This window comes from Micropterus dolomieu, linkage group LG15, assembly GCF_021292245.1.
Source record: "Micropterus dolomieu isolate WLL.071019.BEF.003 ecotype Adirondacks linkage group LG15, ASM2129224v1, whole genome shotgun sequence".
Classification (NCBI taxonomy): domain Eukaryota; kingdom Metazoa; phylum Chordata; class Actinopteri; order Centrarchiformes; family Centrarchidae; genus Micropterus; species Micropterus dolomieu.
The window spans coordinates 10,078,095-10,092,093 of record NC_060164.1 but is presented as its reverse complement, the minus strand read 5'-3'; the positions used below and the strand labels follow the sequence as shown (position 1 = coordinate 10,092,093).

Here is a 13,999-nt window from a genome sequence, read left to right as displayed (position 1 = left end):
AGGGTGGGTCTGTGTGTGGGGGGGGGGGGGGGGGGGGGGGGCGCTGCGGAGGCGAGGCAAGGGGAGAAGGCAGGTAGGCGAGCCCAGCGGACTGAACGGATGACAGAGGTGAGTGAACCTGACGGGGAAAACAGAAAAAAACAGACAAGGCTAGTTTCAAGAGACAAGAGGTCGAAGAACGAGGTATCTGAGAGAGCTAGAACGTTGAGGTGGCACCAGAACTGAAGCGACGACGATCAAGCGGGGATGGAGTGGAGGGCCGGGGTTGAAATACTGGTGAAGATGAGGCTGATGGCTGGCAGGTGTTGCGGGCGGAGGTGGAGGTTGATGAGACACAGGTGTGGATCATCAGCCGGGCTCTGTAGCGGAGAGAGGGAGAGCACCCACAGAGGGAGAGGGGAGGAGACGCAGGGAAAAAACAGAATGCGAAACTAGGAAAGGAAAAACAGGAAACTCACCATCAGCCGGGCTGCCACCGCAACAGAGAGCCTCACTACATTATATTCTATTATATTTAGTAGGCCTATATATTTTGAATTGTCACCTGCCACCTGAATATATATTTATATAATAAGATATTTCCACCCTAAATTGATGCAGAAGGCTGAAGTTAAAGCAGAAATTTTCACCAGAATAATAACAATAGTAACAACAACAATAACAAAAATTAACAATATTCAGTGCAGATAGCCAACATCTTTTTTGATGGGCGCGGTAAACGACCTGGATAATGGATAGGGGTGCGCTGGCCCAAAAAAGGTTGAGAACCATTGTTCTAAACAAACAAGGTTGTATTTGTATTCAGTGTTCCTCACTTAAAAATAGGTCTGGGCAATAAAACAGTAACAGTAATTATTGAAATATAATTTCCCTCAATACAACAAATGTTTATTAAAGATTAGATTTATAATTAGCAAATATTTCTTTTGTTGAGGAAAAAGAGATGAAAAAAGATTTGACTTATTTTGCCAATGCATATTTGTTGAAATTAGATTTTTTCATTATAATTGTTTTAAATGTTGTACTTCAGATTTGTTAACTAATCCACTGTCTGTGTTTGTCATGTTTTGAGCATAAAGAATAGTTTTAAACCTCAATTAACCATTTAGTTTCTTCAACTTTCACTCAGGAGAATAAAATCAGCCTTTAAACTTGAAAGAAATATGATTTGGCATTCATTGTAATTATTGATATCAACTAATATGAAATTTTTAATCTTGGCAACATTTTTTGGCCCTATCGCCCACCCTTACTAAAAACAATGTTTGTGTTCTTGAGGGCTCACAAACATAAATGCATTTCCTTCCTCAACCCTATATTGACTTCCTGTTGACGGCCACATATTTTCACAATGCAGTTTTGACCATCACGTAAAATATGATTAAAATTAATTGAAATATTATCAAAATGGCAATATGGCCAAGTACAGAGTCCAAATTGCAGAAGCTAAAATTAATGTGTGACAAAACAGCATTATATTAAAGTACAATAGTGCAGCTTACAAATCATCATGACAATAGGTTTTTCAGTAAAAATAAAAATTGCGTTGCAAAAATTATCATTCCCACTAATTGTGAATCATATCGCAAATCATATTATCTGTAAAAATAATCGTAATATGATTTATTTAGTTTTTACCACTTCCTGCATCCATACTTTGTGTAAGTATTCTTACACAAGTCTCAGACTCACAATGGGCTTGCTGTTTTGTTTGAATACAAAATGCAGGTATTGAACAATATTTAGCAACTAGCTCTGTGCAGCTGACCAGACTCGGGTTGAAAAGATTAGTAATCAGCCATGTCTCTCTCGGGGGTTGATCTTTACATCACATTCAGCAGTATCACTCTCAGTCCACTTCCTCTGTTAGACCACTGTGAGCAGACACTTAGGCACCACTCTGAAGCCTCTCTGCGTCTCCCTCTCAGTGGCAGTATCCACTTAAATGACAAGCACTGTCTAATTTCTGGTTCATCACACAGGCTGGTCACTGTGTTGGGATGATGGCTAGAATCGGACTTGGCGATTAGTTGACGACGGATTAAGAAGCGGGACTTTTCCTGTGAATGTTTGTACTGACAAAAGTTTATTCTGAAGGTGTATTTCTATGTCCATTTTTGCAGTGACACTGCAGAGATCAGATTGATCTTACATTTTTTATGAGTGCAGCAGCAGGAGCAGGACCTGTCATCATGTGATCGTCACTGAGATAACCACTGTTTCCTGGAAGCAGTCCCTGCAGCCAGTCCCGTTCTCACTTATCATGTGATGGGCTACATTGGATTACATAAATCAGTTTGTCTGTACACATACACGCAAGCGGGTGTGAGTGTGTGTTTGTGCAAAAGCTGTGTTACAGACTGTAATTCCAGAAAAGGCATTCACATTTGTATTGCTTTGAATCTGCTGTGTGGTAATATTACAAATGTGCCCTGTCATAATAACTGAATTATAGTTTTCTTGTATTGTTCTCTTGTTTATTGCTTTATTGCTTCATACAGTTGGATTTACAGCATCCTGTTACTGAACACAGTGAGCAGAACACGATTTCCCAGAATCCCCACTGATGTCATTTGACCATCACACCTCTCAGAGACCACTGTCCCACTGGCAATGTTTACTTCACGCTACTCACTGTTGTTGGGTAATTAATAAATCCCAAACCCTTTGCTGCTCCCGTCCAGAGGCCCCTAGGTACTCAGTGGTGCCTTCTGCAATGCACACACACACACACACACACTAACACACACAAAGTGTATATGTAACAATTGTGTCTGTTAGTCAGATTGTGCAAGGCTTTTCAGGTTCTGCTTATACAAACAGAGTTGTGGATGAAGGCAGGATAAAGTCTGCAGTGTAACGTCTGTTATTGTTGCTAGATTTGTAACCATGTACATTGATGCATTTTTTTGTATTTTTATGCTTCCTTTGTGGATGAACACTTTATACAGTACATTTTGTGTTTCATTCATATTTTTATGAGGAAGAGAAGTTCAGATACAGTATAATCTGTCAAAGATACATTATATCTGAACTAGGACTCCTACTAACAATTATTTTCATTGCTGATTAATCTGTTCAATATTTGCCTGTCTGATAAGTCACGGAGAACTCTGTGGAAGAAGACTGAGTGAGTCTCCTGCCTCTCTGGCCCGTGCTTCAGAGGGCAAGAGAGTTAAGCAGCTGATACTGTTTCTCAGATGTGTTTAGAGGGCAATCGCAGGCAGACAAAGATGTGCTTGTGTAGCAGAACCTCATACCCCACCACTGATAAGAGAGCTGTCTCTCCTGCAGGGCTTTCCAACAGGAGGGAGGAGGAGGCCCCCTACGCAGCCCTAAGTGCATGCTGTTTAAAATGCTGGGGGGAAAAAAACTTTTTGATTTGCCAGTGTTGTCTGAAATGCAAGTAGGATTATATGCCAAACAAAATGTTTTGTTCTTTAAAAGTCTTTGCTCACCCAAAAGTATCTTCTGAATGCCAAAGTGTATCTTTCTCAAAGCTGTTGTCTATTGTTGTAAATTGAACAACTACCTGACAGTTAGTTAATCCTGGCACAGAGCATGGCACAGCAGAAGAAGACTGCTACTTTTGGCTTCTGCGCGTCCTCCATGGAGAAGTTTGATGCAGGTCGACCACTAAGTCACTGCTAGCTGACCATCCTGTGTGTGTGTCTGTGGCAGCAGATCAATGAAGCGTCCATCAAGTATCATGCACATTTAGACCCAGCTGACTGAGAGATTTTTCACCAGTGAAAGGTCTTAGCCCCAGTCCGCTGATATTTTCTGGGTGCTTCTTTGAATCATTTATTACCATGTCTCATCAAACTGTTTCGTCAGAGACGTTTGTGTTTATATGTGAACTGCAGGCTTTGCATGTCGGTCTGTATGTGCTTGGAGAAAGGTGCAGAGTAAAGTCAGACGTCTCTCGTCTTTAACAGTGGTTTCCAGAAATCAAGAGAGACTATTTTATAAGGCTAAAAGATTATGGCACAAATGATAAATATCACTAATTATAATTATGAAGATTGTTAAACTACATTTTTAATCTAGATTAATCATTATTTGTTATAATTTCAGTATATTATTAATATTAGTATTATTATTTATCCATTGCACTTTGGTACCTTAAAATATTTTAAATTATCTCACTTTTTTTTGATGTATTTATGGACTGTATTAACTTATTTAGTAAGTACTTCTGTGCTGTAACAGCAGTTGATTTTTTTTTTCTTGCAAACATATCATACCACTGCAATGTAGAAATTGCCATGTGAATATGAAAAGATTCACAAAAAAGGGAAAGCAAATCTTTCAGAGCAAACATTTTAATGTTTCACTAGATTTCACTAGAACTAGATTATTGGTATACTATAGCCCAGTGGAATTTTAATAAATACTATTGAGTAGGGTGGGACGATTTGACCTAAAATTTAAATTAAATTAACATTTTACCTCAATTACAATTAATGAACGATTATTATTATTGTTTTTTTTTTTTACCCTCATAGTTCACTGACAAGGTTTATAGGCTACTGTAAATATGCTCAGCTAATCAAGGTGGGGTATTTTCTTCGATCCCAGATGTCAAAAATCGATTATCAAAATGTTAATTGATAAAGTAATGTTGACGTGCACATGACAGACACATGTCCCCTATATTCGGCGCTGCTGAATGAATGAGCACCACTACTAAAATTCATAAGCACGCTGCTTATCGTGACGAGCCCCCACCCTGAGTCTTGGCCCCCAGGTTCCTAGCCGTTCTGGCCACCAAACCCTAAACATCTCACTTCATCCCTCCATTCTCGACCCCTTCATCCTTCTACCCTCGAACCTTTCATCATAAATACTCCTCATTATCCGAATAAACTTCCTTTTTATACCTCACACTGGCGTGGTCTTTGTTAGTAAAGAGATGAGAGGATATCAATATGTTCACAAGATTTCTCATCAGTCAAGAAAATATATATGTCCATTTGTTATTATGGCAATATAAACTGTGTGTCTTCCACTCCTTGTTGCTTAATCTGATGAGTATCTGTAGTGACTGTAGTGGTTGAACCCACTGAAAAGTACAACTAATGGGGGTGCTGTGTTTTTTTTTTTTTCTTTTGACTGCTGCACAAATGTCCCACTTTCAATATGTGCAAATAATTTGCACAGATGTTCTTGTGTGGTGTAAAAAGGCTTTAACCCCCTTGAGATGATGGAACTAGAATAAATTTATACATCCAGACTCAGGAGAGGGTTTATCCTGTCTGACGTCATGCTTATCCATTTATTTTGACTTTGCTGTTTGTTTTGTCTTAACTGCTGCAAGTCCTTGATCTTGAACAATGAGAACAACTAAAATACTACAACAGGACTTTCTGTAAAACTAAAAATATAACTTACTTATAACTAGCTTAATATTTAAAAAAAACCAATAGTATGACCAAAAACACCAAATTTTGATTCATGATTAACTACAACAACCATGCAGCCTTCTCATTCTGTTAACAAATTTTGTAAAAGTTGTTATTCATAAACTTTTTTGTAGGCACTAAACAGAATCCGGAGGTAGAGTACTGTACACATTAGCCTTATAAACAAAACCTTCAAAAGGAGCCTTACGCACTAAAAACTGTTTTACAAGACAGAGTAGCATGTATCCAGAACAGATACCTGCCAACTTAAAGCTAAACATCCCAGTGCTGCACACCCGACAAACATTGTAACTGAGGTTGTTCCGGTTCAGGAAAAGTTTGAATGGAGTGATGAAGTTACTAGAAGAGGTCTGTTCAGCCTCTGCTGCTTTCAAGAGTTGCTACACAGTTGTGTTTAGCGTTCATTGCTTAGTGAGCAGGCAGTATATCTTCAAAGAACACGCTGGCCATCTCCTCCTGTGTTTACTAAAAGAGCAGCGGTGTCCTTGAAAATATGGGATGGCATTAGAACAGGCTCCTGGTCTCTGTCGCTGAGCTGATGGCTGACCACATTGTGTGGTGACAAAAAAAAAACAGAGACATGCACACACACTTGTACACCCCCTGTAACTGTGTCCTTATGGTTAATCCTGAGATATATACCTTATGAAACAAAGATGTTATTGTTGCAAAGCGGGACAGGCCAACTGTCAGTTTTAGATATTTTGGAGCCTATTTTGCTGGCCATACATAATGGAACAGTCCACACATTTTCTCACCCACTTTTCATCAGCAAGAAACAAGAGCAAAGCCAAACACACAGTACAGTAGATTCAAGCTATTTTTTGCTTTCTAAGAAAACCATGAACCACACTTTTTAAACCACGCTGGACCTGCTCCTGCTGAACATGTACACGGTCCTGCAGGCTCACTTTAAAGGAACTACTAGACCTGTCACGAGCAGGCAACTGGTTCTGCATTTGCTTTCGTATCTAAGTGGTTCCCAGGCACAGGAAGGTTCTGCATCTCGCCATTCAGGTTAAAGCCTGCAAGTACAACCGCTTCCTGTTAACGTTTTGGCCCCTTACACATTTTCAGTTTGTAGACACAGTGCTCAGTGCTCCACCTGTGGTTCCACTGGGACCGCCGAATACCATCAGTGTTGGCACTGCAACATCTGAAAATAATAAGGGTCAACATTATGCAAAGAGGTGGTTATTCTGCAACCTTATAAGGACTGCACCACCTTATTTAAAAAAGGCCCAAGATCTGATGTCATTCATCGTGGGTGACACACAGTTTGACCTGGGTGTTTGTGTTTTTGTCTGCTTGCATTTGGTTTTGAACTGTTTTTGAACCTATCTGCCTCTCCAGTTAGTGCTCCTCCTGTGGGTGAGAAGAGAGAGGTGGGGCACTGCTGCTTGTCCCTTTGACAGTTAAGTAGGTGAGGGGGGCCTGAGAGCTGATAGATCAGGTCACGGAAGCCAAAACAAATCTTTATAATGCCGCTCATAGCTTGCTAGCAAACACCACAGACCCAGAGGCACAGTATATACAACTGCAATTTGTCTGTCATGCATATTCCATATACAAGGCAGTTTTCCATTACATTCAGTTCATGTATTGAATTAACGGCATGATGAGGTTGATTCTCAATGACTTTCAATGTTTGTGTTAAAATGGGTGGTGTTAAGGCGCTCTCTGGTAGTTTAACAGGTAATAAACCTACCGTATTTGTAAAATTTGCATTTCAATGAGGTGCATGTCGGAATATTCTTGGCCTAAACTCATTATAAAAAAGATTCTGTCTTTATTTTTTCCTTTATTCAAAGGGGTTTGAAGTCTTTTTCAAGTGTAGCTCTCTGTCCTCTGATTGACGTCATGCCCGGCCAGGGGTTCACTCTGAAATAGCTCTCATGGCTAAGTTAGGAAACTCATAGCACATTGGAGGAATGTTTAAAACAACAAACAATGCAGCTGGCTGTAATCTTTTTCTTCACATGTACAAAGAGGTTCATTTCAAAAGAGGACCAGCTCGAGTCAGCACTTCAGTAGAGCCAGCTTTTTGCGTGATTTGATCAGATGAAAAGTTACCCAAGAGATCTGAGCAGTTACTGTTCCCGTGTGCTGTTGACGCATGTATAACGAAGAACCGCTGGAGCTGTGTGGATGGTTTTATTTTTGTCCCAAGTAGCACTCCCAGACCCCACTCCCAGACTATAAGTCCAGAAACTGTTATCATTGGCTAAAGCTTTCATTATTATCACATACTTCAGTGTCTATGTCCAAAGACAATAGTCGTATGTCTACTGTCTCTCCAAAAGCCTGAAATCACACCAGGAATTTGCACTTGAGGCCACAAAATGTTGCACTTGTCAAATTAAATTAATACCTCTCTTAATTCCATTTTATAAGGATCATAATTTATGCAAATGTCTTCCTGCATCAACAGTAGATTAAATATTCATCCATAATTTATACATAATGAGTATTAATACTTTAAACACTGAATTTTTTATTGTTGCATTTGCTCATTTACAATTCACCTGATTTCTGGATGTTGTGCCTTTGTAATCCATCGGTGCACAAATCCACTGCAGATTATCCACCTTACCCTCAGACAGCCAGGCCAGACTTCTGTGTGGCTCACAGTAGCACATTGGCAGGAGCTGAGAGAATTAAGTTTTCACAGACAGTCTGGCATCTACTCCGAAATCCTTTTCACTAACCTATATTAAACAGCCACAGTGGCCACATGTTATAATTGATTATAAATACCAACACATAGTGTAACCGCAGGTATAAGGGTCCTAAAATCTGCAAAAAACTTGAAGCTTTTGAGCTAAAGTTTGCTAACATTAGCTAACATTAGGCACTATAAGCTACTAGTCATACCAGAACGAGTAGCTAGTGGCAGAATTCCTTCCAAGTACACTGAACAAAATTATAAACGCAACACTTTTGTTTTTCCCCCTATTCATCATGAGCTGAACTCAAAGATCTAAGACTTTCTCTATGTACACAAAAGGCCTATTTCTCTCAAATATTGTTCACAAATCTGTCAAAATTTGTGTTAGTGAGCACTTCTCTTTTGCCGAGATAATCCATCCACCTCACAGGTGTGGCATATCAAGATGCTCATCAGACAGCATGGATATTGCACAGGTGTGCCTTAGGCTGGCCACAATAAAAGACCACTCGAAAATGTGCAGTTTCACTGTATTGTGGTGTCCCGGGGGGGGGGGGGGGGGGGGGGGGGTCCAGAAAACCAGTAAGTATCTGGTGTGACCACCATTTGCCCCATGCAGTGCAACGCATCTCCTTCGCATAGAGTTGATCAGGTTGTTGATTGTGGCTTGTGGAATGTTGGTCCACTCATCTTCAATGGCTGTGCGAAGTTGCTGGATATTGGCAGAACCTGGAACATGCTGTCATATACGCCGATCCAGAGCATCCCAAACATTCTCAATGGGTGACATGTCCGGTGAGTATGCTGGCCATGCAAGAACTGGGGTGTTTTCAGCTTCCAGGAATTGTGTACAGATCCTTGCAACATGGGGCCGTGCATTATTATTCTGCAACATGAGGAGATGGTCGTGGATGAATGGCACAACAATGGGTCTCAGGATCTCGTCACGTTATCTCTGTGCATTCAAAATGCCATCAATAAAATGCACCTGTGTTTGTTGTCCATAACACATGCCTGCCCATACCATAACTCCACCACCACCATGGTCCACTCGATCCCAACGTTGACATCAGCAAACCACTCACCCATACAGCACCATATACACTGTCTGCCATCTGCTCTGTACAGTGAAAACCGGGAATCATCCGTGAAGAGAACACCTCTCCAAAGTGCCAGACGCCATCTAATGTGAGCATTTGTCCACTCAAGTCAGCTACAATGACGAACTGCTGTCAGGTCGAGACCCCTGTGAGGACGACAAGCATGCAGATGAGCTTGAGACGGTTCCTGAGAGTTTGTGCGGAAATTCTTTGGTTATGCAAACCGATTGTTGCAGCAGCTGTCTGGGTGGCTGGTCTCAGATGATCTTGGAGGTGAAGATGCTGGATGTGGAGGCCCTGGGCTGGTGTGGTTACACGTGGTCTGCGGTCGTGAGGCCGGTTGGATGTACTGCCAAATTCTCTGAAACGCCTTTGGAGATGGCTTATGGTAGAGAAATGTTCAAACATTCAATTCATGTGCAACAGCTCTTGTAGGCATTCCTGTAGTCAGCATGCCAATTGCACACTCCCTCAAAACTTGGAACATCTGTGGCATTGTGCTGTGTGATGGAACTGCACATTTTCGAGTGGCCTTTTATTGTGGCCAGCCTAAGGCACACCTGTACAATACTAATGCTGTCTGATGAGCATCTTGATATGCCACACCTGTGAGGTGGATGGATTATCTCGGCAAAGGAGAAGTGCTTACTAACACAGGTTTTGACCGATTTGTGAACAATATTTGAGAGAAACAGGCCTTTTGTGTACATAGAGAAAGTCTTAGATATTTGAGTTCAGTTCACGATGAATGGGGGCAAAAACAAAAGTGTTGCGTTAATAATTTTGTTCAGTGTATATTGAATACTGCAAGAAGGTATTTTATTGCTTATGAATCCAAGTTTAAATTTATAGAAGGAAAAATATTGTCTTTCAAAAGTAACATTGTCTTGCTTTAAGCTTTGTACTTGTAACTCTATTGACTTTGTAACCCTACAGAACTAGCCAACTAGCTAGTTACAATGTTGTGGCACAGCAAAAAATTTTCATCTATCATCCACCTGTAATCAATATCAGATCTGAAATAGAAGTAGAATCTAACTTTGTTTCAAGTTGTTTTTTTAACATTGTGATTGTTCTCTTTACAGATGACACATCAGCTAAAGACGTCAGCAGGGTAGGTTTTTGCTTAATTTATATGTACATATTTATGTGACAAGGCACATGAAGCTCCACTCTACAGTTTCACACATTGCAGATAACTTATTAATATACTGTACCTTGCCCCATAATTCCCAAAGTTAAACTTAGTGACTAATTGAGGGGACACTGTGGCTGAACTAATTCAAGGTCAGCGCAGGACTCAATACCGTCCTTCAATAGCTGCAAAATGTCATGGTGTACTTAATTAAGATGCAAATTGACTATGCTCTTTGACGACAGTTTTGTTTGTCCTTGTGCCTTCTTTTTTTAGAACATTGCCATTGTGACTTTGTCTCATTCACTGGAAAAATGTAAAAAGCATGAAATAGTTTACATATTCAGGTTGCAGCACATTAGTGATGCTTGTGATGTTAACACCGGAGTTGTCCAGAAAAGGCCAGACTCTGAGTCTCCAGGTTGGCAAATCAAATTAACACAAACAATATAAATGTTTTGCTGCACTGGACCCTCGTCATGTGTGACACAGTTGGCAGGAAAGTTATGGGAAAGAGAAGATGTGTGCCACATACGTATGTTTACACCTTTGTCATCTTGACAGCATTATGCACCTTAGAGGCCGGGCGTCAGCGTCCACAGTTACGCCCTAGAGCTGGGTAGAAGGGACTTCACACAGAAAAAAACCTGGGCCACTCGACCCCTCAGTGCGTCATCCATACGTCTGTGCAAACAGGATGTGGGAGGATAGAAGGCGTCCCGTGGGGGGAGGCTTTCTAGTGCGCCACTCTCACTGCCGTCCTGTCCTCACCCTCTCTGCAGGCGCAGAAATAGACGGCTCTCTGGCTCCGTACAAGGCAGGAGGTCTGCCTCTTACATAACCACACTTTCAAGCTGAGGCTGAGAAGCAGAGCTTGCCAGGGCTCTAATCAGAGCTGTGGGGCTCCGGTGGCCTCCTCTCAGGACTGCGGGGGGATCCCAGGGCTAGAATGCAGCAGTGAAGGGGAGTGTAAGGGTAGGGCGGAGGGTAATGTTGTGATGAATGGCTCTGTCTTTGTGAATGGCAGGAAGATAATCCCTTTTCATTCAAAAAATAAAAATCTTCCCATTTGAGATAGTAGCTAGCTGCTGCAGTAACATTAGACTGGGTGCAGTACAGAATGCAGGTTGTTGTCACGTTTTTTTTTTGTTTATTGCCGTAGCGCTTTGCTGAATTTTGAAATTCAATCACAGTGTAGGCTGTGCAGTTGCAATTTCTGTGTGTCTTGTGTCCAGCAGTACCAGGACACAAATATGCAGGGTGTGGTGTACGAACTCAACAGCTACATGGAGCAGCGCCTGGACACTGGAGGAGACAACAAACTCCTGCTCTATGAGTTTGCAACATCATCAAAACAGGTAAAAGTATATCCCGCTTATTGTTCACTGACAACGTATATTTTTTGTTTTTGAGAAATACATTGATAATGACAGCCGTTTCTATAAACATCTCCCTGTGATTCTGGGGCCAAATACTCTAAATACCAAAGGTAGAAAATTTCTTTTAAGCGGAGGATATACTTTGGTTAGTAACCTGAGAAGAGAGTTTACTCAATTTAAATTGTACTTTTCTGACACCAACTCAAGTGCCCACTGTGGCAAACCTTCCCATTAGCTTCGCCAATATGAAAGTGAATACTTAAAATAAGCAGTAAAAATTGTTATGAATAATTAAAAACATTAAAAACATTCAGGTTGATTGAATGAAATGATCAAACAAACTGTATAATTTTAGACAGAGACAAGCCCAGGACTTTATCCCTCTAACCCCGTCAAAGTCTAATATGTTGCATTATATAAATACATTAGCTTTTGTCAAAGAGTCAAACCAAAGGACCATTTCACCCAAACCACTTTAGTCATTAACTTCCTGAACATCTATATATTCACTGATGTTCCACGGGTCTGTCTGTTGTCACACTGTCTGATAAAATGACCTATATATCAGTGTGAAATGGGACTGGAAAGGAGGACTGGGAATGAGATGAACTGGATGGCAGTCAAAGCCCTCGGTCAGAGTGCCCTCATTGTTATGTGGGACATTGTTAATAGATGGTTATTAGATTGTAACTGGACTGTCTCCTTGTCACACTTTACCTCTCAGGTGTACCTGCCATTTATTGTGGGACACATCTATATGAGAGAATGTAACATGGACATACAATGACAGCTAATGCCAGTTGTTTCTGGACTGCCTCACTGTATTTAAAGCACTTTCACTGCACACATGTGACCTGCGTGCCTCTTATTTCCACAGCAACAAAAGCTGATGGATTTGCACTTTACTTCTTGGGAGAATGCAACAATGTAAGTGCAGAGGGCATTTGCTGAATACATTTTATACACTGATGCAGTTGTGTGTATGCATGACGGGGTTTTTTTCTTCCTCCATTTCTGTTTCCCTCCCCGTTTTATTTTCTATGCTTCTCAATAGAGTTTATGTTTGTTCACTCCTACGGGGGCCAAGGATGGCCCTCCAAGCCTCATCCCCTCCGGCCCCATCGCATTTGGGACAACCATTGCCGCTCATGTTGCCAAGACTCGCAAAACACTGCTAGTAGAGGACATCATGGGGGTAAGGCTCTTGTCTCGCAACCCGTACAGATTTACCCATCATTGGTATCTAACTCTCTAACGCTGCATTGCTGTGATGTTTGATAACAGATCTCTTTTTGCCCTCTATATATGTTTCAATGTCTCATCCTTGCTCATCACAGCCTGGTTCGATGCAATGCTCTGCCCTTGTGCACTGCATTGCTTACCTTGTTATAATAGAGTACAGATAATAAATCATGGGGGACTTTTCCTACTAGATGCCCAGTGTCCTCATTCACACGTCACACTCTGAACAGGAGGTGATGACCAAGACGAGGCTGGAAAAATATCTGGAGTTTTATGAAATTCAGGAAAATATTAGCAATGGTGCTCTGTTTCAAAAAAGACAAAAAATAACAAAAGTCAGAAAACTCATGAATAGGGTGACAGATGTTTGCCCTGCTGATGGGCAAATGACGTGTCTTCTTTGTCAGCTGATGTACCAGCTACACTGACCTCTATTATTATCATTAGTCTGACCTTCACTGTGTCTGACCTGTGTGTTGCAGGACGAGCGCTTCCCCGACGGCACAGGGCAGGACTCAGGGATCCATGTTCACTCTGTCCTGTGCCTCCCCATTCTCACTGCCATCGGGGACCTCATTGCCATCTTGGAGCTGCACCGGCACTGGGGCAAGGAGCCCTTCAACCTCAGTCACCAGGAGGTCAGTCTGACCCAGACAAAACACATCAAGAGGCTCACAGAACTACAGTTAGCCTGGTATTCACCTTAATCTGGATCTGTTTAAGATCTTTATTAGATTTGTGGGGTTCAGTTGATTGTGGAAAATACTTAATAATGCTGCATTTTTGTCTCCAAGGATTTTGTTAATGAAATACATTCTATAAAATGGCAGTGCCATAAGCTAGAAAATTACTTGTAACTTGTTGTTACTCGTAACATACAGCTTGTTCAAGCAACTGTAGTCACAGTGAAGATTCACATTTGAGATTTAGAACTTTCCATAAATAAACCATTTGTTGAATGTTTAAAATTATTCCCTTATTCTGTAAAAATCTCATATATATGTTGCCATCTTATATATTTGCAAACAGCGGCTGAAAAAGAGGTTTAC

The 13,999-nt window shown here is 41.1% G+C and overlaps 1 protein-coding gene across 1 annotated transcript in view; it reads left to right on the top strand.

Annotated features, from left to right (window-relative positions):
- Window positions 1-13,999, top strand: part of pde10a (phosphodiesterase 10A) — a 45,590-nt gene that overhangs the window by 15,559 nt on the left and 16,032 nt on the right. Inside the window, 6 exon segments of the mRNA XM_046071063.1 lie at window positions 10,280-10,308; window positions 11,568-11,667; window positions 11,670-11,687; window positions 12,586-12,635; window positions 12,763-12,903; window positions 13,433-13,588. Coding sequence (XP_045927019.1) covers window positions 10,280-10,308; window positions 11,568-11,667; window positions 11,670-11,687; window positions 12,586-12,635; window positions 12,763-12,903; window positions 13,433-13,588 — 494 coding nt within the window.